The sequence below is a fragment of the Citrus clementina genome, unplaced genomic scaffold (genome assembly GCF_000493195.1).
Source record: "Citrus clementina cultivar Clemenules unplaced genomic scaffold, Citrus_clementina_v1.0 scaffold_7, whole genome shotgun sequence".
Lineage (NCBI taxonomy): Eukaryota > Viridiplantae > Streptophyta > Magnoliopsida > Sapindales > Rutaceae > Citrus > Citrus x clementina.
This window is the reverse complement of record NW_006262075.1, coordinates 2,982,818-3,010,560: the sequence shown is the minus strand read 5'-3', so window position 1 is coordinate 3,010,560 and position 27,743 is coordinate 2,982,818. Positions and strand designations below refer to the sequence as shown.

General features: G+C 34.4%; 2 protein-coding genes across 2 annotated transcripts; both read left to right on the top strand.

The window, feature by feature from the left end:
• The first annotated feature begins 8,694 nt into the window (after positions 1-8,694).
• LOC18036569 lies at positions 8,695-14,739 on the top strand. The gene is made up of 3 exons (XM_006425791.2): positions 8,695-9,051; positions 10,241-12,083; positions 12,612-14,739. Exons 1-3 carry the CDS (start codon positions 8,993-8,995, stop codon positions 14,697-14,699), a joined length of 3,990 nt encoding a protein of 1,329 aa, XP_006425854.1. The 5' UTR covers positions 8,695-8,992; the 3' UTR covers positions 14,700-14,739.
• Positions 14,740-21,405: 6,666 nt separating this feature from the next.
• On the top strand, positions 21,406-25,717 carry LOC18036566. The gene is made up of 11 exons (XM_006425789.2): positions 21,406-21,605; positions 21,788-21,884; positions 22,331-22,420; positions 22,512-22,628; positions 22,841-23,371; positions 23,455-23,789; positions 23,872-23,971; positions 24,057-24,116; positions 24,576-24,659; positions 24,784-24,900; positions 25,316-25,717. Exons 1-11 carry the CDS (start codon positions 21,436-21,438, stop codon positions 25,619-25,621), a joined length of 2,007 nt encoding a protein of 668 aa, XP_006425852.2. The 5' UTR covers positions 21,406-21,435; the 3' UTR covers positions 25,622-25,717.
• The last annotated feature ends 2,026 nt before the right edge of the window (positions 25,718-27,743 follow it).

Here is a 27,743-nt window from a genome sequence, read left to right as displayed (position 1 = left end):
TGAACCTAACTCATACTAGAAAACTAACTTAAGAATTGAGGGTTGCCTCAAGCCTAGCAACTATTTTCAACGAATGCCTGATAATATCTTCAACCATCTTTATTTTTGCTCATATTTGGTTTCATGTTTAGTTATATTTTCTTCTCTTTTCTTAGGGAAATTATCATTGAACCAACTTTCTTTTGCCTTATCTTCATCTAACCACCACAAAATTTTAACATGTTCTTTGCACCATCTTTCTTTTTAAATTTGTATCAATCAGCCACTTTTGCACTAACACCGTTAAATAATTTAAACAAAATGACAATTTTACCCTAAATAAATTAAAAGACCATTTTATTTTTTAAAAACTTTGAAAATAAAAAATTATAATTATAAAAATACCCCTAAATTTAATAAAGAAAAAAATCCCAAAATTTGAATTTTTATTTTTAATAAAAATTATAATTGTAAAAAAATTGCAAAATTTTTGGATTTAATAGAAATCCCCTAAATTATTAAAATTTTGGGATTTATTTTTTTAATAAATAAATTCAATTATTTTAATAAAAATTTTCAAAATTTTATTTTTAATAAATAAATTCAGTTTTTTATTAAAATTTTGCAAAATTAAAAATATTTATTAAAATTTTGTAAAATCTAAATTTTATAAAAATAACTGAGCACCTCTATTTTGAATTTATTTTTATTAAATTTAGGGGTATTTTATAATTATAATTTTTTATTTTTCAAAACTTTTATAGGATAAAATGATCTTTTATTTTATTTAGGGATAAAATTATCATTTTGTTTAAATTATTTAACGGTGTTAGTGCAAATTGGCTAATTGATACAAATTTAAAAAAAAAGGTAGTACAAAAGTGACTAATTGATACAAATTTAAAAAGAAAAGTGGTGCAAAGAACATATTGAAATTTTATAGTGGTTGAATAAATATAAGACAAAAGAAAGATGGTGTAATGATAATTTTCCTATTTTCTTATCTCTTTTTCATACTTTTTTGGGAGGTTTGGCTCCATATTCTTCCTATATCCAATGTATTTTTTTTTTGTTTCAATAAGATTCTCTTTTGGTTGAGGTTCATACCAAAAAAAAAAAACAAAAACGCATACTTATGAACCATTTCACAGTTGGCATAGGTACACAATCCCGGCCGAAAATCACGTGCGTAATATCTATGACAAAAAGTTCGATAATAAAATTAATTAGAGTTCAAATATTATATAAAAGCACAGTAAAAGTACACTTAAAAGCATCTTAACAACCAAAAAAAAATTATCTCGAGAAAATTAATGAAATGCGAAAAAAAAAACATATCACATTGAAACAAGATTAGTAGTGGACAACTTGATGTCTACAACACCATTAATATATAGCTTATAAAGTACGAACCACTCTCTCCTTAAGCTACGGAGACCTCCAATTTTGATTCTTCTGTTCGGTCTTTCCATTAACCGCAAAAGAATCTTGGTCATTTGGTAGCTAAGGATCAAGTTTGAGCCAGCGAATTCTAATGAGTTTGGGTCAGCAAAAAGTATATTAATTTGGGCCTCTGGTTGTAAAGTTGGGTGTGTGTGTCCAAGACTGAAAAGAATATATAAAGAATGCCCTAAGAACTCCAAGGAGCCGTCCAAATAAATCAGCGTTGCTAGTGGGCAGGTGCATGTGAAATGTATAGTACTGGAGAGGAGAAGACGATTTTTCTTTCATTCTTTTTCCTCAAAAAAAATACTTAGAGCTCTGCAACCCTCGGATTCTCTTAAATTAAATCCAAGAAACATATCTATCAGGAAAAAAGAAAATGCAAGAAACATAAATAAAGTCAAAATCAACTTGCAATAAAGATCCAATAGCAAGCCATCCTGTGGTATTTGTTAACTTAGGTCTTAGGTCAATTGCTTCATACATGCATGTACAAGCATATATACATTAATACGAACAAACACAAATTATATAAAAGAGCGCACTAGCTAGCTAGCACGGGGCGAGCAGATCGAATATATATACAACTATATTTAGGGGGTAAGATATAGTTAAAGATTTTCCACTAGATGTTGGTGCTAAACCTTAATATAAACCATCCAATGTCTCTTTTATTATTTAATTTGTGTTTTTTTTTGTCTCCGTGGAATCTTCCCACCGATGAGGACCCTCACATGCTCCTGTTTTAATTAGTAGTACTAAAATATCACAACCAATCAAGAAGAGGCTTTGTGTATATAAACCCTTAAAATATATATTACAGTAGAAGTAAAGGCTTTAGCCAGGTCCACTTTTAAGGCCCTTAAACTGTTAAACATATATCAAAAAGAAGAGGATTCAAATTAAACTCTTCTTTCCCTCTCTTTTGCTCTGTAAAATATTTATCTATCTCCATACGCCAGATCACTTGCAGACTTAATTTAATTAGTTTCCTCTTTTTTCTTTTTCAAAATTAGTATGGCAAGAAGCAGCTGGGCTATATGTGCTTGTGCTTTTTTCCTTGTTTTGATTTTGTGCCATCAATTTGTGTCCGTGGAGGGAAGAAGGCATTTGAAGCGCAAGAAATTCTCAAAGCAAGTAGTCAAGAACACTTTGAGTACTGTTGCAAAAGGTGGTGTTGGGATCACTGAATCACGCCAAGCCAAGGCAAGCAAAGTTGCATATGTTGAGGATTTTCGACCCACAGCACCTGGTCACAGTCCGGGGGTTGGCCACTCCATCAAAAATTGACAAGAAAACACAGCATCCAGGATTATTGAATGGATTAGTTTAAATAATTTTTAATGCACATTTATTAATCTATTGTCAAGCTCAGTCGACCTTGTTAATTTTTCTGGTATATTATGTCTGGACAGAGCTTGTTGTGTTTTCAAAATTGAAAAAGAAGGCAGCTGAACTGCACCAACTTTGTTATTGATTATCACTCTAGTTGTACGTTACACTTGTTGCAGTCGAAAAGTTGTTCAGATAACTCTCTTTCTCTGATTCTCTCTCTCAGTGATCATTCGATAAGAGAAATTTTAATCAGTATACGGTATCAACAAGCTACAATCTTCAATATTTATGACCTAAATATTTCTTTAGACAAAGCGTCAATAATTTGAAGCAAATAAAATTTGATGAGAATGGATGGTACCATATATATATCGAGGCCTATGGGACAATGCCCTGCAAGCCGAAATACACTTTCAGAAAGATTAAAGGTTAAACAAAAATTTAACTAATTCTTACGTAAATTTCGAGTTAGACATAGGCATTAGCCAGTTTCCTCAAATTTAACTTTACCATTTCGATGATAACTGATCAGCACCTCTCAATCCTCAAGTTTGCTATTTTGGATATTACAGATTGCAGCCCTGCAGAACCAGAATCTCCGGTTCACCAGTTTTTTTATCCCTAATGGAAGATTCACAAGCACAGCATGCAGTGGAAAAGGCCTCTTCTCTTTTCACATATATATCATTTAAATTTTAGACTAATAAATGATAGTAGTCTCGATCGAACTTATGATCAAAGCTGCTGCAGTATAAATTAAGAGATATTTTACAATATATCAAAAGTAATACAACTAATTGATGCATGTATAACATGTACATACTTGAATTTAATGTAAGTATGTAACCACAACTTGCATGTAAATTAAACAAATTAATTTATTCATTAGTACTGCAAAGATATCATAAAACATTTGTTATACCTATTAGTAATAAATAGCTTTCTTCAAAAAAACAATAATAATAATAGCTCACTCACGTCTCATATTAACCATTTAAAAACTTCAGAGATTTTAATTATCTAAAGTGTACATACTTTTATTCCAGTATCAGTCTCTCTCTCTCTCTCTCTCTCTCTCTCTCTCTCTATATATATATATATATATATATACGTTAGTCTTTCTTTGATCTAAGCGCGAGACAAAAAAAAAAAATCTCTGCACATGCATGTTAACTGTAGTTCTGTTTAAGCCGTAAACATGGAATCTCAAACCTGTAACGCACGCGGGCAACGCTTAAATATAACCCAAACAGAAAAAGACAAAAGGGCCCTCCCCCACTTACATAGTGGTCGACTGGTCGTTAAGTTCGTTTGGCGTCAAAATGATCATTAAACTTGACCCCACTAATTGATTCTTTATCTTGGATCATATATGTATATATAACTACAATTAATTATTAAGGACAAAGATATATTAATAAATTGGCTTCACTCGGTAGGTTCCTCAAAATTGCTTATCCCTTTTTCTAATTGTGGGTTTGGTTTCACTTGGAGACAGAACCTCGTGGGTTTAATTTTAGAATATGCAAGTTGGAAGGCTAGCCATGCACGCGCTATGTACGGTGTTTCGATTATATAATCATAATGATAATAATAACAATGCCTCCCCTTTTGAGCTGAAAGTTTTGAGATCGACCGGCCATATTTTAAGACCGTATTTTTCGAGAAAGTGACAGCCACTAGTGCTATGCTATATAATAATATATGCAGCAACTTGCTCTAAGTCTTTGACTAATGACGATCACCAATTGTGTGATCCACTAAACATGGCCAACACCAAAAGCCATTTCAAGTAGAAGGGCATTCACAAATCACAATCAACGCGGGCGGTGTAGTCAGCTTACAGACGCTTTAAAGGAAAATAGATCCATCCATATCCAACCCCAGACTGGTGGGTTTTCGGGCCGTTTGGGCTTGAAAATTTTATAAATGGACAATACACTAAAACACCCATGTCTTATAGCAACATCCCAAGTTCACATGGAAGTGGGACGAGGTCTTATCCAGAGTATCTTCGAGATTGAATAGATACCACCAAAATTGGAATCCTAAGAACGTAGGGCTACAAAATCAATTTGTTCTTTGTACACCACTTCAACTTTTTTTTTTGGGTAAAAAAAAAAAAAAATCTTAATCAGGGTAAATCTAAAAATTATTATGAATATGGGGGGGCTGATGAGACAATTTAGAAGGTCAAATACCATTAAGCACTTGAGACCAGAATGGTGTGTGATTTAAGATCAATAACGGTCAGCAAACTTCGGATATTGTGGTCCACAATTAGTGCCCTATTGGAGGCGCAATTGGCCCAAGAAAATAGACAGCCCACAGCATCATAAGATTTGGACCCACCAATTAAAGTTCCTACGTCGCTATGATGCAGATTGCCTACAAACTGGATACAAAGGCTTCATCTTTGTAATTTAATTTATCAAAACTTATTGTCTTCGCCGCATACCAACTACGTGGTCATGAATGATGCAATGTGTCGGAAACTCAATAATCAATATTAGTATATGGTATTTGTCAACTAACTAAAGTTTGTGTGTGTGTGTGTGTGTTTTTTTTTTTTTCGCTGATGAATTATGGTGCAATTTTCTTTGTCAATATTCAAATCTAGAGGGTTCTATGTTATATTCTATGAATGTTTACAAAAAAATCATCACGATATTAGTTGAAAGGACAATACAATTATAAGAAAATGTTGTGAAAAGATCCAAAGAGACATCTTATAGAGTTTAAGTCAAGTATGTGCACAACACTTTCATCCTAGTCTTTAGTGTAAAAAATAATTATTACATTATTTTTACACTGGATTTAGTGTGCAGACCAATGTTTGGCACCGTCATCAAAACTGCTTCATTAGAGTTGGCCGCTATTTAGTTTGGTTCAGTTCGATTTTTCGCCATAATCGAATCGAACTGAAACTTATTGGTTCTTAAAAAACTAAAACCATACGTAAACCGAATTTTAGAAAAAAAAAAGAATTATTTTGATTTAGTTCTGAAGTTAAGCTCGATTTAATTTTATAGTATTTAGCTTAAGAAATGTAATTTTTTTTTCAAATTTTTGATTTTTACCTAAATTTGTCCCTTTTTTAATCCAATTCAATTGGATCCACTAATCATTCATACTCTTTATACAAAAAATAATTATATAAAATAATTTTATAATAATCAAGTATTATTACTATTTTTGCTGTTGTTGTTTCCAAATTTAACATTAAACCAATTGGTTTTTAGAACTGAGCCGAAAAACAAATTGGTTCATAGATTTTATAATGTGCATTCTTTAAAATACCAAAAAAGTCATCGCTGAAACCCTTCAAGAGTGGGATTATTTGCACTCCAAGTCATATTATAAAACACTCATGGATGTGTCAAGCATATTTGTTTTAAATTAAATTATTCTATCTTAATAGTAATTTCATGCAAACACATTTTTATGAATCAAGTCCCATCCCATTCGTATATTTGGGAACAAATTAAGACTTATCTCAGATTGTTCAAAATCTAATCTCATCTTAGTTGTCCCAAATATCATACTTAGTTAACATTTTAATTTTCATTAACATATTGAATAAGAGTTAATTAAAATTTTTCACATATTGGAATAACTATGTTTCCATTAACAACCAATTGACATTAAGAAAGAACATTTGCAATACAATTTTAAAAAAGTAAAGAGTATTATATATTAATGATTACACAATGTACTATTAATGATGTTAAACACATTGTCAGCTAAAACAATTTGGAAGGATCGGGATCCTCAAATAAATCACAATCTCACCTCAAATTAAAAGGGATCAATTTCAAATCGAAATCCCAATTGCTTTTTAAATTGGTTCAAATAATGTGGACCAATCTCATCCTAATCAATATGGAATCCCAAAATCTTATTGAGAATTGGGATGTTTTGTCATTTATAATTCAAAATAATTTTTACAGCGTAAATAACCCCACCTTTTATAATTATTGAAAGAATTAGAGATTTTCTCTAACAAATTTTAAAAAAATTAAAGAGTTGAACTCTTCCCACAAAGTTCTCTTGCCACGAAGTTGACGGTGGAAATGACTCATGAGAATTGAGAGAACCACCGTATTAAATAATTATTAATACCTTTAAAAGAACCCCAATCAAAATAATATGGTTTTGATAAATTAATTTTATTTGATAAATTATTAATCCAATATTTTCTTATGACCTTCAAAGGTATAGTTTTTTTTTTTTTTTTTTTTTGGCGTAAGTTGCAAGATATAGCGTGATCTATTTAATATGAATGGTTTAGACTTTAGAGGGGAAAAAGAGGGGGGAAAAAAAAAAAATCTCTTAACAAGAACCAAATTGGAGCCATTTGATGCTTCGTGCTTAGACTTTCGGGAGTTGCGAGAGCGACAAATTAAATGTGCACGGATGTCTCCCTCTAAATACGGCATTGACTATGTAATTCCAAAAATAGCCCTCAACGTTCACGGACGAAGACAAGTGTAACTCGTGTTGAGTAGCGAGCCCGGCGGTGCGATCCGACACCGACCAGAAAGGCGCTCAATTTTGTTCTCCTTTCTGCACCCAAATTTACTCTTAGCTGTCACTAGGTTTCGGTGACAGGGATAGATGTAGGGGCAAAACAGACTTTTGACCATCCAAATTCATATCGTGAATCATGCACCAGTTTCTAAAATGCGCGCACAGGGGAGGGGATTCTCTCCTCCATATTACACACAATACGCTAATATAAAAACTACAAGCCGGAAGGCCAAAGTCTTCGAACTGCCCCTACAACGCCCATCACAATGTGTCATTGTCAAATTACGCTTCAGCCCATGTAATTTCCCTTTTATATATATTTTTTTTACTTTCCTTAATCAAATTGAAATTACGTTTGTTTATTATCTATTCTACTTATAATAAATTAGTGCCTAAGTTTTCGATAATGTCCATAGAAATATCTTTTTAAATTCTAAAGTTATTTTCAATGTTTTAAATGAATATCCATTGAAAAATGCCTCACTAAATAATTTCAAACATTCAAATACTGAGTCATTATGGACTCATTATCAAGCCCTTCTCATTATTATGAGTAGGGTAGATAATTTTTTTTTTCTTATAAATATTTGTAAGAATAACTATATCTTATTCATTAGAGATATTGACTCTAATTTATTCATATTTCTAAAATATTTATATAAATCCTCAAGCGTGCTATCATGTCAAAAACTATTTCTACATAATTAATTATTTAACAAGTTTATGAATGACTCGAACCAAGTTCTTTGAACTTAAAAATAAGAAGTCCTCTTTTCATGAATAATTATATTTTTATGAATGTAGAAAGCAAAAAAAAAAAAAAAAGATTTTTAGTCGAGCAAGTTTTAATTGAAGTTAATTTTAGTTTTTAAGGTTGAGTATAGTAATATTTTAAATCATAAAGTTCATGAAATGAGTGTCTTGAATAGCAATGTGTTCAAAATATTGAGTAGGATAAATAACATCACCTTCTTGAGTTAAAAAAAAAAATCATTATGTGCTAATGCTTTGTACTTGAAATATTTGTATATAGTCATTAATGATGATTAATTTTGTTAATATCATAGATATTCTTCTCAAAATGCATTTATTATGCATTTGATACTTGAATCATCTTTATAATAAATAAAAGAAAAAATTCCTTTCAGATCCAATAATCAATTACGACACCAATCTAGTAAAAATTCAAAGGAGTGCAACGAGATTCATTTATTAATCATACCTTGTATATGAAAATAAATAAATTTGGCTGTTATTATGTATATTTTGTCTAATGGGGTCTATTTAAAGGATTGGATGTGCAAAACGTGCTATACATAGACTATTGAGTGATTGATTCTGATTCGCATAACGCCCAATTGTCACAGTCACACACAAGCAATTTTATCTTCGAATAGTATGGTATGATGTTTCATTATACAATTGGATTGCGATATTATATTTTTCCAGAAACGTATGAAGCCACGAGCCTGCAAATAGAAGGGGTAAAGCAGTAATATCAGCGCTTTCACTCTTTTCTCTTTCCTCATTTTTCTCGCCGGTTGGTTCTTAAAGGCCTGGCCATTCATTTGCTATTATCAGGTGTGTGAGCGTGCTTCAGTTCCAAGCATTCCTGTTTTCATCATCTTCTCAGACACCGATAATCAAAACCCTAAAATTTGCATCAGAAAAATCAAAACTAGATGACGTGATTATCATCTCTGATATGGACTTTCAAGCCCTAACGATCATAGCCCCACAGTTGCTGTCCTTGTTCTACTGCCGGTAACTCCTTACTCTCCTCCATTCATCGCCTTCTATTTCCTTTCGATGTTCCATCAAAACTATTTTTTTTTCCCTTTCAAAAGCTCTCTTTTTTTTTTTTTTTTTCTTTTTGGCGCTTCGTTTCCTTGTTTACCTTCTGTCATCGCCTTCGCTATTTCATCTCGGCTTACTTGTTCGGCCGTTTTGATAAGTAACAACTTGGAGTAGTGATTGTATACGAAGAAAAGAAATTTATCGTTTTGAGTTTCTTCTTGTTTTGCTTGTATTGGATTAAGTTGGACTCTTTTTGGTATTTTTAGACTCTAGAAGTTTATTTTCTCTCGTGTTTGGTTTTGCTTTGGTTTAGTTATATGCGAGAAGTTAAATAAAGTGCTCTGTCATTTTTTTTTTTTTTGGCCTCTGGAGCGGGGGGGTGCTTATACTTGGCAAGTTTTTTTTTTTTTTTTAAAAAAAGAAAATTGGAAAGATTTCAGCATTATTGCGTCGTTACTAACTTTGTTATTATTAAGCATAAGGCAATGAGCTAGTAATGCTGGTAAGAATATGAGAATAATTTTCCAAACTTGTGGGAAGGATGGGTGTGAGTGCTTATTTGAAAAGCATAAATGCTTGTGTTTGTTTCTGCGGATTTAGTTTAATTTGGAATCTTAAGAGGATTATTACTATCTAATAAATAAAGTCAGATACTACTTACCATTTAAAGCCATAAATGATGGAAATTTGGTTTCATTTTGCAATATTGTGTGATAATGCTGCAACTATGGACTGCCCTTCTTATATTCTTTATTTTTGGCATCTTGTTTATTTCATTTTCCTTAATGAGTCTGTCACTTTGGTTGCTGAGAAAATGAGGCATCCATGTGATTTTGTGTTCCTAGTTCATTCAGGATAAATAGTAAACTTATTTTATTATTGCAATAATTTGAGCAAGTATGCGGCTATAGTGGAACCTATTAGCAGGAATGTAATATACTTTTCACTAGTTTGTGTATTAAACATGGTTATTTTTTAAATTGATGAATTGGGTGCCTTCTATGCATCAAGTAATCATGTAATATTTAACCTTTTTTCCCCCACTTCTTTTGATCTTTCAAGTTTGTGATGGAGAGAATATTTTACATTCCTATTTGTCTTTTTTGCTTGATAGTTGTACATTTTTAAGTTATTCTTGCCTCCATTTCATTTGCAGATGTGGTTTGTTCAAGGGCTTTTTTATTGTGGTTCTGTCATGTACCTTTTTTTACCTAGCTACATGTGAACCATGTTCTATCAATGGGATGCAGAAATCAGTAGAATATAAAGGGTGTGGGTCTTATGGAGATAATCAGCAGGTTGGTTTTCAAGATATTATTGGAGATGATACTAGTTCAGGTTACATTGAAAGAAGCTCAATGACCCACCCAAAAAGTGGGAATGTTTGCTCTGATTTGAATGTATTCTGCTTTCCATCAACACTGCCTGGTTTTTTGTTGAAAGAGCATAAACTGAAAACAGATTCTTTAGAAACTTCTAATCTTCAGTCTGGCAGTCCACTTTCTATTGGAACAAATCAGCCTAATAGTGGGCCAAGTAACAGAACCTGGTTATCACAGAGCTGTAGATTTAAGTTATTAAATGGTAGGACCATCTCATGTTATTTGAGTTCAAAGGAAACTTCCGGTGAGTTATCATCCATTGGATCTGATATTGATAAACAAAATGGTTTTTCTTCGTTTAGACGGACTTTACTAAATCAGAAAAGTAAAAATGTTAGCTTGAAGAATAGCTCTAATCTGATTAAACCAGGGACTTTTGATGTTTCTTCACCTAAAGTAGAGATAAGCCCTCCCGTCCTGGACTGGGGACAAAAATATTTATTTTTCCCTTCACTTGCTTTCTTGACAGTAGCAAATTCCTTTAGTGACAGCATTTTGCGGATATATGAACCATTCACTACCAGTTCACAGTTCTATCCCTGCAATTCTAGTGAAATTCTACTTGGACCAGGTGAAGTGGCTTCAATATGTTTCGTGTTTCTTCCTACATGGTTGGGCCTGTCCACTGCTCGTCTGATCTTACAGACCAGCTCTGGTGGATTCCTGGTTCCCACTAGAGGCTTTGGTGTTGAGTCCCCTTATAAGATTCAGCCTTTAGCAGGATTGGATGTTCCCTCTATTGGACGGTTGAGTAAGAATCTGTCATTATTTAATCCTTACGATGATACCCTCCATGTGGCAGAAGTAACTTCATGGATGTCAGTTTCTGTGGGGAATACCACGCATCATACTGAAGCATCTTGTAGTATAGAAAATTTTCAGGATTCTGATGAGTTTGGCTTGACGAGCATTGATGATTGGTTAGTTGTGAGGAGTGGTCAATTGGGTTTTCCACTAATGGCAATGAGGCCCCACAAAAACTGGGAGATAGGTCCTCGCAACAGTGAGATTATCATGGAGATGGATTTCCCAATTGGAGTAGAAGGAAAAATTTTTGGTGCTTTTTGTATGAAGTTGCTGAGATCTTCCCAAAATTTGTCTGATACAGTTATGGTTCCTCTCGAAGTTGATGTGGATAGCAAAGTGGCATATGATGACCTGCCAGGTCCTGTTTCTGTTTCTCTTGAGCCTTTGGTGTCTTTTGATGCCAGAGGGAATGTCATTGCCATTTCCCTGAGAAATGGAGCTCCGTACATGTTGAAGGTTGTCAGAATTAGTGAAGTTGCTGAAACAAGCATTTTGCAGATCAAGTATATGGAAGGCTTGTTGCTTTTCCCAGGCACTGTTACACAAGTTGCTGTGATTACCTGCACCCAAAAGCCTGTTGAATTACAAGATTCTCTTCCTGAAGTATCTATGATCAATGGAAATTGTAGATTACTTGTAATGACAAATGATTCAAGCAGTCCTCAGATCAAAATTCCTTGCCAGGATATAATCCGTGTTTGTTCAAGATGTCAAACGGACTCATCCAAGAACAATCCTGGAAATGTCAAAGCTGGCAATATGAGGACAAGATCTGCGGGCACTGATAGAAAAGTGCCATCAGAGATCAAGGTATGCTGATACTAGTTTCTATTTTCCAATCTGTGCTTGTTGAGTGGCTGCGCCTGGGTTAATGCATTGGTTAGACATTTTATTACACATTTTAGGTGTGTTGATAATATTTCTTCCAAAGGCAGTTGACTGTGCTCATGCCTTGTAAGTTTTCACTATGCTAATATTTCTTGATAATTTTAATACATTTATTCATTCTATTACATAATACCGAATGGCAGTTTGGGCAGATTCTTAACAATAATAATGAACTTTTAGACTACCATTTGTACGAAAGAGGAGGATATTCTAGCCATTTCATTTTATTGTGTCCAACAGTAGTGCAACAAACTATCTTCTCTTACTGCTTAAAAATTACAATGAAGGATTGTCATTGCATTTCTAGTGAAAAAAATATATAATAATTAGCTAGTACAACATAGGTTTCATGCCAGTTTTTGGCTGTTCCATGTTCGAAATGGCTACGACTTGCTTTGTATTGATCTGTATTTACAATAACTGAGATGCTTCCCTGAACTTATTCTGAAGGCAATGGAGACAGCAGAAGCTGATGAAATGGTGCTGGGGAACTGGAAATCTCAAGGCATAACAAGTGGCTTGTCTGTGCTTGATGATCATGAGGTGCTATTCCCAATGGTGCTGATTGGCTCTTACCGCTCTAAGTGGATCACTGTGAAGAATCCTAGCCAACAGCCAGTTGTGATGCAGCTTATTCTCAACTCTGGAGAAATAATCGATGAATGCAGGGACGCAGATGGTTTCATGGAGCCTCCTTCATCTGGTAGTTTAGTTCAAGGAAAATCTACCAGACCAACAAGGTATGGCTTCTCAATAGCAGAAAGAGCAGTAACAGAGGCCTATGTTCATCCTCATGGTAGAGCATCTTTTGGGCCAATATTCTTTCACCCTTCAAATCGATGTGCGTGGAGAAGTTCAGCCCTGATAAGAAACAATCTTTCTGGAGTGGAGTGGTTATCTTTGAGAGGATTTGGTGGTTCGCTTTCACTTGTTCTATTGGAGGGATCTGACCTTGTTGAGAATATAGAATTTAACCTTAGCTTGCCAGTTCCTCACAACATCACTGCTCCAGACATTTTATTTAACAAGGAAGAGACTATCTCTTCCTGTTTTCAGCCATTATCAAAAGAGCTGTATGCTAAGAATATGGGAGACTTGCCGCTTGAGGTGAGAAGTATAGAAGTTTCTGGGGCAGGGTGCAGGCTGGATGGGTTTATGGTGCACACTTGCAAAGGCTTTTCTCTTGAACCTGGGGAGTCAACAAAGCTTCTCATATCATACCAGACTGATTTTTCTGCCGCTATGGTGTACAGAGATCTTGAATTTGCCCTGGCCACTGGTATTTTTGTGATACCCATGAAGGCAAGTCTGCCTGTTTTCATGCTTAATATCTGTAAGAAATCAGTGTTCTGGATGCGATTGAAGAAATTGTCTATAGCAGTTCTTGCTGTTTCCTTAATGTTTCTGGTATTTTGTTGTCTTTACCTCCAAATGATAGCTTTGGGCTCCCAAGATTACTTCTATAAGAGTGAGAAAAGTTCTATTAGTGCGACAAAAACTGCAGGAAAATCTTCTCGTGCGCATCAGAATCCAAAAAACAGCAGGATTTCTGTGCCTGGTGAAATGGATTGTTTGTTAAGATCAGTTGATGAAGACAGAACCTCTAGGGAAGCACCTAGTGGGAAATACACAGAGAGTAAAGTTGGGACTTCAGTTAAAGATATGTCTGGCCAACATGCAAAATTAACTTTGGAAAGTCATGAACACCCTATCAATTACTCTGATACTCAGAAGGAAAAAGCATCACCACGTTTGCCTTCCAAATCTCTAGTAGTTGAGACTTCCAATACTGTGGAAGCATCCCATCCTGATAATCTCACAATTAGAGTTGGAAGGGAGAAGGGAAGAAAGCGAAGGAAGAGAAAGGTCGCTGGTGCTGTATTATCAGGAGTACTCGAAGTTTCAAGTAGTCAAAGTGGAAATTCTACGCCTTCATCACCGTTGTCTCCTGTCACATCTTCAATAACAAACCGCGCATGCTTGCTGTCTCCTGATGCGGACCAACCTAATGGATCTAGGTATTTGTTTACCCAGATGACTGACAGACACTGTGAGAAAGGTCCAGATTCTGAACCTCCTGCTGAGACTAAATTATTGGTGCCCCAGCCTCTGAGACACCACAGCACTAATCAGTATTCTACCCCAGTGCAGCCTACGGCACCAAAAAAACCTGCTAGTAAACCTGTTTTGTTGGCTTCTGCCACTTCTCCTTCTACCGATAAGGCTGACCCCAGTTTGTTGTGCTCTTCTCCTTTGTTAGCTTCAGCATCTGCAATGGCTCCTCATGCTCGAGCGCCTGGGTCCAAACTAGACCAGAAAACTCAAAGGGAACAGGCTGGGCTTAGAGATGAATATACATATGATATCTGGGGCGATCATCTTTCTGGACTAAGTTCTGTGGGTAGGTCAAAGGCTGTTGGTTCTGTGAACTATAGTGCAACAAAAAATGACTCCAATAGCTTTTTTGTAAGTGGGCCACAAACCCTCATGAGAAATTCACAATCAATATCTGTAAGTTCTTTTAATCAAGAGGGTTAATGATAAACTGAATAATTATTAAACTCACGGATCCATTTTCTCTCTGCTTGCCCTTTAAAAGTTTTTGGCTCTGACAATGAGACAAGAAATTACTGAGTAACACATACATGGATGCGCATTCACATTTTTTTTTTTGGAGGTTCGTACCATATTTCCAGTTAGTAGTTGTTTTCTATATTCCTTTTCTTCTGAACCTGTGTACATCTCTGCTTGTTTGCTAGTCTTCCATGCTACATAAGTTATATTCCTTTTGATAGTCTGTTTGACCACTTGGTACTCGCACATTGATATAAGGTATTTTGATAAAAAGTAGGATCAGAAAGATGAATGCCAATCCCCAAGGGGACTGTCTAGTTGGTTGGTCTTTTGTGATGGAAGTTCAGGGGTTAAATCCCACTTACACCAACCTTGGAGGGAGGTAACTTTTATTTTAGGTTGGGTGGGTTGAGGCGCATGGTATCTTACGGCCATGTTTTAGGAACTGTACTGGTATTTGAAAATTGAGACAGCCTTGTTTGGAACAATGCACTATTATTTCAATTAGCGAAAACCGATCATGTAGGTATATATTTGTTTTCTCATTGGTACAGTGAGTGCTTTTTCCTTAAATAATGTTCTTTTGTTATTAAAATTTCTGGTGACTGAAATGATCTCCATACTTGGCATGTAAGAAATTGTAAATTGTAAATTGAAAATATCAACCTGATAGCAAATCTCATCTTAGAACTCTGTATGTTGTGTGTATGACTGCATGAAAGCTCAAAGGAAGGAGGGTGAACTCACAGCTGAAATTTTCTTTTGGCTTTCATTCCACAGGAGTGTAATAGTAAGTTCATTTAAGTCAGTTTTCTGTTCAGGTTTTGGACACAAGGTGCATCTGCGCATCGAAGGTGAGTTAATTTTTAAAGTTGTGGAGTTGAAGCTTAAACTTAATAAAACCAGATTTCCTACCACAAGTGCTATTGATGTGTTGCATGTTAATCAAACAATTTACTCTTGAAGAGACTATTATTATTATGTGTTTCTCTCGGAAAACCCATATAGCCTAAATTTTGTTCATGGTTTTAAACGACTTGTGATTAGCTCATCAGTGGTATTCCATGTCAATTAATTAAGCTTTCAGCCGTTTCCTTGTGGTTGTTTTCTAACTTTATGGCATGCAAGGGTTGTTCTCTCTGTTCCATGCATTGAGAAGGATTATGGAGATCTTCGAGATGTCTATATGTGGCTCTGGAAAACTGCTGCCAAGAAGCCTGGGATTTTGAACGCATGTAGAATTGTAACATTTCCACTCCTTTCTGTTTGCAACCACCAGATTTCATTACAGTTAATGTTTGTTCGTTGGCAAATTTTTGCATTTCTTTCAACTGGTGGGACTAGTGGTGCCAAATATTAAATTGTTCTCATCTTTTCCTGTAAGGCATGGTGGATTTATATATGATTCCTATGATGTTTCTTTCACTTTGTGGTTCAGGGGAAACTTTATCTGGTCAAAAGAGCATCTACCTATCACTGTTCGCCTGGTCGGTACTATCAATCACTTTTCGAAGCACCCTGGTTTTAGGCCTTGGCAACGGTCACTAAAACTGCGCTTTGGATCCGTCAGTGATGCCTATAATGGTTTGTTGGTCAATCAATTCCGAAGGATCTTAGTGGTAACGTGATTGATGATACACTCATTAGCAACTACGGCTGCAATATGTGAGTGGAAAAGATCTAAATTTTAATTTGACCAAAGTTTAAATGAAAACCAATGTGGTAAACAGAAAATATCTTGAACATAATAGTGAGTCAAATAATGAATCAAACGAAGTTCTGGTCCTCCTATCCAGCGATATATCTCCTGTTTTTACAGCCTGATTTGTTCGTCAATATGCTTGCAAAACTGCAGGCCGGAGTGAGTTGCTGAGACATACCTAAAAACAAATTTGATCTCACAAATTAATTTTTTCCTGTCAATGTGATATCAGTCATCTTAATTTCCTTGTTTTAACTGCTGAAAGTGCGTCCTGTATTGTATGTACCATGTTTATATTGCACAAAATGGGGAAAGCAAAATCTGTTTCGCTCTAATGTAACTACTTGTTCCATCGAGTGCATTCTTAAGAAAATGGGACCAAAACCGGTGGTCCAGTTCCCTCGTCCTTGCGTGCATCAACTGGACCACATCTATACCAAATATGGAATGTGACGGCTCATCCTTCATAATGGGGGGTCTTTCTTTTCCGTGAGTCAACTTGCATGTCCTTAGCTTCTTCCATTAGCAGTACAAATAAAATTGCAGGTTATGTTCAACCCCATCAAGACATTGTCCCATTGATTTTAAATTTTGATGGTGAGAGTAGAGGGCAGCAGCAATTCCTGATTCTTAGCTTCATCATTGAAACTCCATATGAAAAATACAGTTAAAATTGTTCTTAAAATGGCGCATTTGATCTGATATTGAGATTCTTCCCCTGTTGATATGACAAGAATTAGATTCAGGATGCCATAAGCTTTTCCAGGCTCGAAAAACGAAAATTGCGTAGTTGCCAAAACCAGCCAGGCAAGCAAATTTTCAGAGTTTAGCCAAAAGTTACATAAAGCTTTGGTTTTCCAGTGTTGTGCTAATATTGGGTATGAAGGGTATATGGCCACGTGACTGTGAGCTATTTAGAAAGTCAAATTCTATTTGCTCTTCTTTATCATATATACTTACATTTTCAACATTTATGGTGCATTCCTGATGCAATATATATAAATACATCTCTTAGAAATCAAGATACGCATATATTAAGAGTTTGAAGAAAGAATAAAAAACTTATCATGTTTTATGTTCAGCAATGAGTAGATGGATATCAAGGGACGGGAAGAGAACCAGACGAGAGCGTTGCATTTGCATGTGGTGTGGATCTGCGTCTGCCTTTGCCCTTTAAACGATGCGCCCTCAAATTTCAGTAATTTTGTTCCAATTTAGCTTTATGCTTTTGGCATTACCTGCTATCTCACGCACTCGCTCACCCTTTTATTCCATAATAATGGTCCTCGTGCTTGGGACCGCTTTAGAAACAATTATTTTTTAAGAAATATAATGTGCTTAGCTCTGGACCATTTTATGAATTATTACCTCAAATTTCTTGTCTTCCTTTTCGCTATTGTTGCGAAGTTATTCTTTAGCTTCTTCTTCTTCTTCTTCTTATTGATTATTTGTTTTTAGTTGAGAGATATTCACTCTTAATATAGTAAAAAAAAAAAAAAAAACTTTTGCTAAAGAATTACATTGATCTTGTAATATAGTTTTTTTTTAAAAAAAAAAGGTCAAAAAAAGAAGAAGAAGCTTGCTTGGACATTGACACTTAAAGCAAAAGTAGATGAAATGAGAGTACTACAGTGTACAGCCTTGGCTCAGAAGAGAAGAGGTACAATGATTTGAGTAGCATGACGCATGACTTACATTTCATAATCACAGCGCAGCAATATTAGCCTCTGCAATCAAATATTTGCACAGTCGAGTTGTCTCCCACTCACATTACATTGCTTCTCTCAATTTTCTGAGTCACGTAAACATTCGATTATTATCGATCAAGCGGAGCCAAAGCCTAGCCCTAGCGAGACTCTCCATATAAATGATTTTCATCTGCAAGAGAAATTAAGTCGCAATCACTCATTGAAGTTAAGTTTTGATTAATAAAATGATTTACTTAATGCCTACAAATAAAATTCACTTGATTTTTTGCCCGACAAAAAGGTCAAATAATGATGTTTTGGCTATGTTTGAACCACATGTCACATAAGAAATAATGTAAAGAACTAAAGATCACGTGCCTCTGCTATTAGCATATGCCCTGTACCTAATCTTGTTTTTTGATCATTTGATCTGCGTATATTCTCATATTTATCATATAATGAGTGCATCGGGAATACCACTCAAAGTTAATTTACTTTAAAGGCTTAAGGTAGGTGTTAGATATATAATTGTTTTTCAAGTTTTTTTTTTATGCTTATATTACAGTAATTTAAACAAAGTTATAGGCCTGTTGCTCTTCTCATTTGGCTTTCTACTGTATAAATATGTATGGTAGGGACCCGTTAAATTACTTTGATATATCTAATTTGACACTAAATACATATAATATGCTTACGATTTTCTTTGTTATACTAATATAATTATTTACGCATTTCATTGGTCATTTTTGTTTTTTGTTTTTACACCTTTTAAATGAGAAACCATTATTAAAGTTTATGTGCTATTTTAAGATAAATAAGAGAGAGATTGACTTAATATATTATCTCCAATAAGTCTTCTCTAATGAGTTACAATGTAATCGTGACTTAGTCATGCAATCCAACCAAAGAATTATCAAATAACTAATTTATTGAATAAAGATCAAATCAGAATCGCATCATATAATTTGATAAAATTATTATATTATTTAATTATACTATCCTTCTACTTCATAAAAATTCATATTATGGATGTGATGTTATCTTTATAAATTAATAAATTTTTCATGATCCCAAGGCCATTTATTTATTTATTAAGGTTCTACTGTATAATGCTTTAAAATCTTTTTGTGGATCTTAGATTTCTTTGTCGAATCATAATTAATTGATGATTTTGAGCATTTATGAATAGTGTTAACTATATTTACAAAACTGAAATACGGAGTTTGTATTTCAATATTGCATGTGTTAAGCAATAGTTGACTTTTATATTATTATTGACTTTTGTTGAACCAATGAGGGAATAACATATTTCTACCACATAATTCAAAATTATACAAATATTTGTATCCCAAATCTCAAAGCATTTCGTTACTTTTATCATATTGTAATCCAAGAGCTGATTAACAATTAATAAAAAGAAAAAATTAGTATAAAAGAAAAGTCCAGAATAATTACTTCATTAAACACGCCGGGTGGATCACGTATTTTCTACTTGAAGTTGCCAATTAATAATAAAAAAAAGGGACAATTATTAATTTGATAATTACTAATTTCGTGCCAAGGTTGTCTTATCTCACAATCTCCGTGCTTGTCATTAAATTAACGCATAAGCCCTACAACATAAGCATGCATTTAGATCAACACACGTGTATGAAAATCTTGAGATCCCTTATTTATGATAATGATACAATTTTCAAGATCTTTTATACAAACTGCCGCAGCTTCAAGGGATTGCAAATATGTTGTTGTTGCGTAAAGGAAATATTGTTTTATCCCAAAAGTTTAACCTTGTCAATAATATTAAAAACGTAATTCAACTAAATTGTGTAGTATATGATCATAAATAGAAAGGATGGCAGTGCACAATTATTAAATATTGTATATGGGTGTCTCATGAAGAAGACTGGGAGTCGACAGCATGGATCGATCGTGGTAACAAAGAGCTACTAGGTTAGTAACCATCTCTCTCTACTCTCTCTTTTGGGGGGGGCGGCGGGGCCGCTGGGGGTTCTGTCATTATGTTAGCTTTGCTTACTTGGAAAGGCACTGCCCCATTTAAATAAATAACCACGTGATCAAGATATACAACTAACTGTTTGAAGTCCCTATAATTTGCTCCATTAATGGATGATCAGGATGATCGTATCACTATCACCACAATTCGAAAGAAACATCATTAATTCATCGCCGTGTCCCCCCTCCCAAAACGATCTTTTTAGTATTTCTTATTCTTATTATTATTTTTATTAGGAACTTGCTATACATTAATTTCTTATTTCTCCTATTCATCGAATACACATAAATTATTTTCGAGTTAGTTAACTTTTTGCCCTAGTTACCATCGATGAGTAACAAAGTTTTGCTATTCTAACCCCTTTGAAGATTTTAATTGTTGGTTATATAATGATATATAAGATTTCTATTTCTCGTTCTGTTCTGGCCTAATTTTCACTAGATTTCAATGTATTAAAAAAAAAAAAACTTTAGTATTCTAAAGAGCACATAGATCAGCAGACCAAACACGACGTTGTCCATCAAATTAAGGTCAGTGAGCATGGGCGATACTGATATGGGCGTTTAAAGTTAAAGAAATTTTGAAAAAAAAGAAAAAAAAAAGAAGAAGATAAAAGAAGACGCATGTAGGAAACAAATTAATGTGAGTGAGTGAGAAGACAAAAAAGCGCACGTTAGTTGATGATGAGAGGGAGTTGTTGAGTTGAGTTGAGTTGTGTTTTCTTGTGTTGTCATGTACACAATCAATCTAAAAGCGCACTCAAGACATTCAATAACATTAAAAAAAGCCGCTGTTTCTTTGATAGTTCCATTCACAATCACACACTCTCACCCTCAACATCTCTCTCTCTCTCTCTCTCTAATCTTTCTAATCACACTTGCATGCAAGTAATGGAAAATCCATATATGGAACTATTTTCACCTTCTAAATAATACTAGTATTTACTATTTGTCTCCATCTACTGAAATTTTTAGCCCATTTTTTAAAACATTTAAACTTGGTTTAAAAAAGAAAAGAAGAAGAATATTACATTACATTATAATGTAGTTTGGTCTTGTCTTGTCCATTTGTTACGCTAGCCTTGGATTGGATGACCCTTTTAAGCTCGAATTCTCGTCGTTTTCTTATTTCTGCGGTGCTGCCTCTGTCTCTCTGTGTGCTTATGTTCCGTGTTCACTCTGTCCAAGATAGGGATAGCAACTAATTACTCATATAGTTAATTATAATAATACATCTTGAGATGGAAATGAGGTGAATTATATTGATTTATATATATTCTATATATTTGCAAAACGCATGCATGTGTTTGTGTTTCTGGCTTTTCTTTACTCTCAACTTTCCCGCTCAGTAACTTCGGAAAAAAATAAAAAAAGAAAAAGAAAGAAGTTCCTCTTATTTCTTTCAAAAAAAATCTCCGCACTCACTCTCTTTATTTCTCTCTCACTCAACCTGCAAAGGGGAGGTTGGTAAGTTTCAGCCTTTTGCTCTTTTTTTTTTTTTTTGGTTTTTCTAGAAAAAAAAGTTTGTTAGCGTTGCTCATGAATTAATTATTCTCAATGTTTATTTATTAATTAATAATAAATTTGTGATAATTGCTCTGGTTACATTACATATTTGTTTACCTCTGCGTTTGTTTTACGTTTTTGAGGAGTGCATTGTGCTCTCGTTTTCCAGTGAAAAGCAAAGCAATAAAGATGAATACAAGAGTCCGCAATGCTCTTCAGTCTCCTTTAAAGCATGATAAAGTAACTTCTCTTATCTTCTTTTTTCTTATTTCATTTTAATGTTCTTCTTCTTCTTCTTCTTTTCTTCTCTTTTTTTTTTTTTTTTGTTTTTTCCCCTTATCTTCTAGATAATCTTGATGTTTTTTCAAGTACTTTATAGTGGGAATCTACTTTTGGTTATCAAGTTTAATTTGAGCAGAAATGGCTCCATTTATATTTTGAGAAGTTTGGAATTTGTTGTTCTTTTATATATAATATTCTTGCAGAGTGTGTAATGTGCTAGTGTACCAAAGGACCTATTTTGCACTTTTGACACATATCTGGCTTGAGTCCTTTCACTTGTCTCAAGAAACGAATTATTTCTCTCCTTTGAGTCTCTTTACTTTGTTCATTTCAGCTTGATTTGTATTCGTTTATTTATTTATTTATTTATTTTCCTCCTGAATATACAATACAAAAAAACAAAGGAGAAAATGGAGACTCAGGGGAGGAAAGGAATCGGTGCTGGCAATCGACGTCGATCCAATAGGGAAAGGAAAATGGCCTTATTAGAAGATGTATGCAAAATTCTCTATCTTATATCCAATTTGGTTTCCTGTTTATGTGTTCTTTTGATTTGATTGTTATGGTTTCAAATTCAAATTCCAGGTTGATAAGCTAAAGAGGAAGCTTAGACATGAAGAGAATGTACACAGAGCTTTAGAGAGGGCATTTACGAGGCCTTTGGGATCTCTTCCTCGTCTTCCTCCTTATCTCCCTCCCTATGTTAGTATATATTCACTTCTCTCTTCAATATTATTATTTCATCTCTCTCTTCCTTCTGTTGAAAACTTAACTTTATCTTGCAACTCTTCGAGGACAAAAATGGGAGAAACCCAGATGAACCAAACACTTTTAACGTTAAGTAATTTTTATACTGCATTTAGGATTTAGTATAAATTATGGATACTGTTTGATTACTGTCTTCGTTTTTGTAGACATTAGAGCTACTTGCTGAAGTAGCTGTTTTGGAAGAGGAGGTTGTTAGGCTTGAAGAGCAAGTTGTGAATTTTAGGCAAGGTCTCTATCAGGAAGCTGTCTACATTTCCTCCAAGAGGAATGCGGAGAATTCTAATGATTCTGACCAGTTGTCTGTTAGAAGTTGTAAACATCAGCGATCAAAATCTTTGTCCCATAATGAGATCAATTTAGCAGCAACCTCTACAAGGCCTCAACCTTCTCTTGCAAGAACTGCTTCTAGCAGAAAGCTCATTCCCTCGGATGCCATTAATGATCGAACAGCCACAAACTGCTTTATTAGAACAAGTGGGAGACAAGGTTCAATGAAATTGAATTCTTCTTCATCTCATTTGGAAGATGGTCGAGGAAAAGAGAATAGATCATGTACTAATTCAATGAAGGATAAGCAATCTCCAGAAAGGAAAAGTCCCAAAGTTGTTACCCCAGTTAAGAGACTTCCAATAAAAAATGAATCATCAGACAAGTGTTTGGATCCTTTAAAATTGCAGGTATACAATGATTTGTGGTTCCATATGAGAACTCATATTAAGTTTGTGCTACATGCATGTTAATTCCGGCTTCAATTGTCCAGCTAGAGTACAGATTAGAGGGCCAGGAGAAAGCAGAAGAGAGCTGTTCTGGTTCCCCTAATGATAGGTTATTGGATGCTGACAGCACACCAAACAAAGTATCTGAGGACACTGTCCGCTGCTTGTCTAGTATTTTTGTAAGAATTAGCACCTTGAAGGACAAAGTAGTGGATTCTCATGGAAGCTATGGAGAAAATCAATTTTGGGATCCTTATGGAACTCGTTCAGAATTGTGGAACATTGATATTGGTCCCTACAAGCATCACTGTGCAATTGAAGCTAGTTCAGTTGATCTCAATCGAACAACAAATGCTTTGTTTCTGATCCATAGGCTCAAGTATGTTCTTTGATTGTTTTCTCTCACTTGTTTATTGAAACTGCTATTACTTGTCTTCACCCTGTCTTGATGATTATTTCAGATTCCTACTTGGGAAGCTTGCCTCTGTCAGTTTAGAGGGTCTCAACCATCAGCAGAAGCTTGCGTTCTGGATAAACATTTATAATTCCTGCATTATGAATGTATGATCTCTCTTTTTTGCGCATACATTCAAAAAGGAAAAAAAATGGCATCATACTTATGCAATTAAATTTTTGGAACTTTTAGGCATTTTTAGAGCATGGGATTCCTGAGACTCCTGAAATGGTTGTCGCACTTATGCAGAAGGTGAGATCTGTTGGCTATTGTTGAACTCACTGTAATTGGTACACTAAATCATATTATATGTGTTATTTTCTTTTCCATCCAACAACTACATTCATGAAAATGGAAAATATGTGTAATAGTGTTAGGGTGCCTCTATATTCTGAAACTTGAAATTGGTTTACTCTCTTTCAGACATTAGAGCTGGTTTCTTTTTCAGTGCCTAGCACATTTCCATAGACAGATTAAATGTTCAGCTGCTAAGGATACTACTATGGTCATGAATTTGCAGTGTGCTTCTCCCAGAAATTCTGTGATAAATTGTGGAAGCTTCTGATTTATTACTTCTAAAATATATTACTTGTAAGCTTGTGTACATATATTCACTGTGTTAAGGAGAGGGGTTCTGCATATGACTTGCTGTTAACATCAGCTGTTGGACATTAATTACATTCGACATAACTTCTGCTGCTCTTGGTCCAGGCAACAATAGTCGTAGGGGGACACTTGCTCAATGCGATTACAATTGAGCATTTCATCTTGAGACTACCGTATCACTTAAAATTTGTAAGTGTAAGCATCTTTACTTGATAATACTTTTACCCAGGATTGAATCGGTGTACCGAAATTTTTGTTTTTTAAGTAAAACAAACTAAATCCTCCTTTTCTTTTTCTCACTTATCTCCAAAAGACATGTCCTAAAGCTGCTAAAAATGATGAGATGAAAGCACGCAGTATATTTGGACTGGAGTGGTCTGAACCCTTGGTTACATTTGCTCTCTGCTGTGGGAGCTGGTCCTCCCCTGCTGTAAGTTCGTTTTAAGCTCCCTTTTCATTCTTCTGTTAATGGTTTGTTGTTTTGTGGGTATGCTACTTACACATTAATCAATATTCTAACTAAGATCCCATATTCTGGAAAAATCCTTCATACTTCATGGGTTAGGAACATTTAAATGATTATCTTCAAATTAAAAATCGTCTATTGTTGGATTGGTCCACAAAAGGTTTGCACTTATCAACCATGTTTATGAAAATTATGTTGTACTTAGAAGTTTTTCATGAAATGCCAATCAATGGTCCATCACTCATTGACGAATGTGGCTAGTTCTGGCAATTTCAGGCCATAGTTATTCCAGATTCTGCTTCATTATTAGATATGATTCTGAAAGACAGTTACATTATTATTTGATAATTGGCTTGTACGTTTATGTTGTCAAATGAAGGTGAGGGTGTACACTGCATCTCAAGTTGAGGAGGAGTTGGAAGCAGCAAAGAAAGACTATCTACAGGCAGCTATTGGCATTTCAAGAGCAAACAAATTGATTCTTCCCAAGCTCTTGGATTGGTATCTACTTGACTTTGCAAAGGACTTGGAGTCATTGCTTGATTGGGTTTGTCTGCAGCTACCAGATGAACTGAGGAAGGCAGCAGTTAAATGTCTGCAGAGAAAGGAGAGAGAACCTATTTCTCAGCTAGTGAAAGTAATGCCATATGATTTCAGTTACAGGTTGCTTTTACACCGACGATGATAGATGCTGTTTCTTTCTAATTCTTCAGAAGACGTTGCCTGTATACCGGTATAGTGAACATGGTACAAATACATATAAATTTAGCATTTGTTAGAAATAGTGGACAAAACTTCTTTTTTTATAAAAAAAAAAGAAAAAAGAAAAGAGGAAATTTATTTTAACATGGTGTGGATAGATTCCTTAAAACTGGTAAACTTTCGTAAGAGTATATGAAGAAGAAGATTAAAGTGGTTCCTTCGCTCTTAATCATAACAATATCTTTCGGCTAAAACTCCAAGTCTCCAATGTCATTGACTCGTTGTCAATGAAATAGCTGAGCCCTGAGCAGTTCATTAAGAAAAAAAGGCATTTATTTAGTTGGTGTATTTAAGCATGGAATCAGATTTACTGACACCTGTGTTTACTGTTCAGGCTTCAACCGATTGAAGCTAAGTTGCACCATATATAGCTACTATGCTTCCCGCCTTCCGCTTCTATTACTTCCATCGCCTAATAAATTGACAATGAATTGATGAGGTCAAAGGTTTTGTAGTTTTTTGAAACAACCAAAGAGCAGTCAAAAGGTTAGCAAGAGGTGGCCCGACATGCAAAGCAAAGTCCATAACGCCGCGTGGTAAGAAAAATTTCATGAGTTGGACTAATAGCACCCCTCCAAAGTCCTATTGAATACCCCAAGTAAATACCATTAAATAATACTGAAATTTTTTCTATAACTACTAGCACTAGGGTTGGCAATTTAAGGGTCTGGGCCGGGCTTTGCCAAGCCCAGGATCAGGCCCATATAATGTTAAATAAGTCCAGGTCCTCTCCAAGTCCATCCAAGTTGGGCGGGCCTCAGGCCGGGCTCGGGCTTTTATAAATTTTCAATTTTTTTAAAAAAATAAAACTATAAATTTTTAAAATATAATTATCCAATACATAATACTACAATAGGCTAAAAACTTAAATATAATTCTCTAATATATAATTAGCCAACACAAAATATAAAAATACTAACAATACAAGTACCATACATAACATACAAATCAACCACTAATATAAAAAAAACTAATAAAGATTTACCGATTTAGGAATTTTGACATTTTGTGATAAAACCTTTGCCCTTTCCCTTTGCCCGATTTTTTTATTATTTTGTTTAATTTTTTTTTCAATTTTATAATATATTATACGTTTTTTTAATATATATATATATATAATATTATTTATTATAAAGCACGGACTCTTTTCATTTAGGCCCTTGACTGAGTCTATATGTTATGGGCTTTATTAATTATGAATCCTTACCCATACTTTCAAGCCACGGGCCGGGCTTAAAGCCCGCGGGTCTGGGCCGGCCCGAGCTTTTCTACCAACCCTAACTAGGGTAATTTTTAAAAACCTCCCCTGAGGTTTGGGCTTGTTGCAAGTAGATTGCGAGAATTGATTTATTTGTAAAAAACCTCATACCGTCAGTTAATTTTAACATTGACCGTTAGTTGACTGTGCAAAGACAATATTACCCTTAACAATAATTTGTAGACGGAAATAACTAAAAAAAAATTAAAATTGTTGGCTATTTTACCCTCTTTAAATTATTGATATTTTCTTAAAGTTCCTATAAGAAATATAAAATTAAAAATTTTAAAACTCCTCTTTAAATTATTGATATTTTCTTAAAGTTTCTACAAAAAAGATAAAATTAAAAACTTGAAAATGAAATAGTTATAATCTTTACCTATGATATTGTAAATTTTTGGAATTGACAAGGATAAAATTGTCAAAAAATAGGGTTTGTGCTTTTCGCGCCAACAATTTTAATTTTTTTTTTAGTTATTTCCGTCTACAAATTGTTGTTGAGGGTAATATTGTCTTTGCACTGTCAACTAACGGTCAATGTTAAAGTTAACTGACGGTAGGAGGTTTTTTACAAATAAACAGATTATCGCCATCTACTTGCAACAAGTCCAAACCTCAGGAGAGGTTTTTAAAAATTACCCACCCTAACTAGCACTGACTTTAATTCCAAAAATACACTTCTTCCTAATAACAATTTCTCTCTCTAAACAAACCCATAAATGCAGCTTTGTTTTTCTCTTTCTTCTCCATCCACGATCCACAAATTTCATAATGATTTTTCTAGAAA

What these genes read in the sequence shown, in the direction of transcription:
- LOC18036569 (XM_006425791.2), top strand. Translation starts at nt 8,993, where the DNA reads ATGGACTTTCAAGCCCTAACGATCATAGCCCCACAGTTGCTGTCCTTG. An exon ending in CTGTCCTTGTTCTACTGCCG is followed by an intron (nt 9,052 to 10,240) that starts GTAACTCCTTAC and finishes TTTCATTTGCAG; the next exon opens with ATGTGGTTTGTTCAAGGGCT. An exon ending in AAGTGCCATCAGAGATCAAG is followed by an intron (nt 12,084 to 12,611) that starts GTATGCTGATAC and finishes CTTATTCTGAAG; the next exon opens with GCAATGGAGACAGCAGAAGC.
- LOC18036566 (XM_006425789.2), top strand. Translation starts at nt 21,436, where the DNA reads ATGCATGTGTTTGTGTTTCTGGCTTTTCTTTACTCTCAACTTTCCCGC. An exon ending in ATAATTCCTGCATTATGAAT is followed by an intron (nt 23,972 to 24,056) that starts GTATGATCTCTC and finishes TGGAACTTTTAG; the next exon opens with GCATTTTTAGAGCATGGGAT. An exon ending in GGAGCTGGTCCTCCCCTGCT is followed by an intron (nt 24,901 to 25,315) that starts GTAAGTTCGTTT and finishes TGTCAAATGAAG; the next exon opens with GTGAGGGTGTACACTGCATC.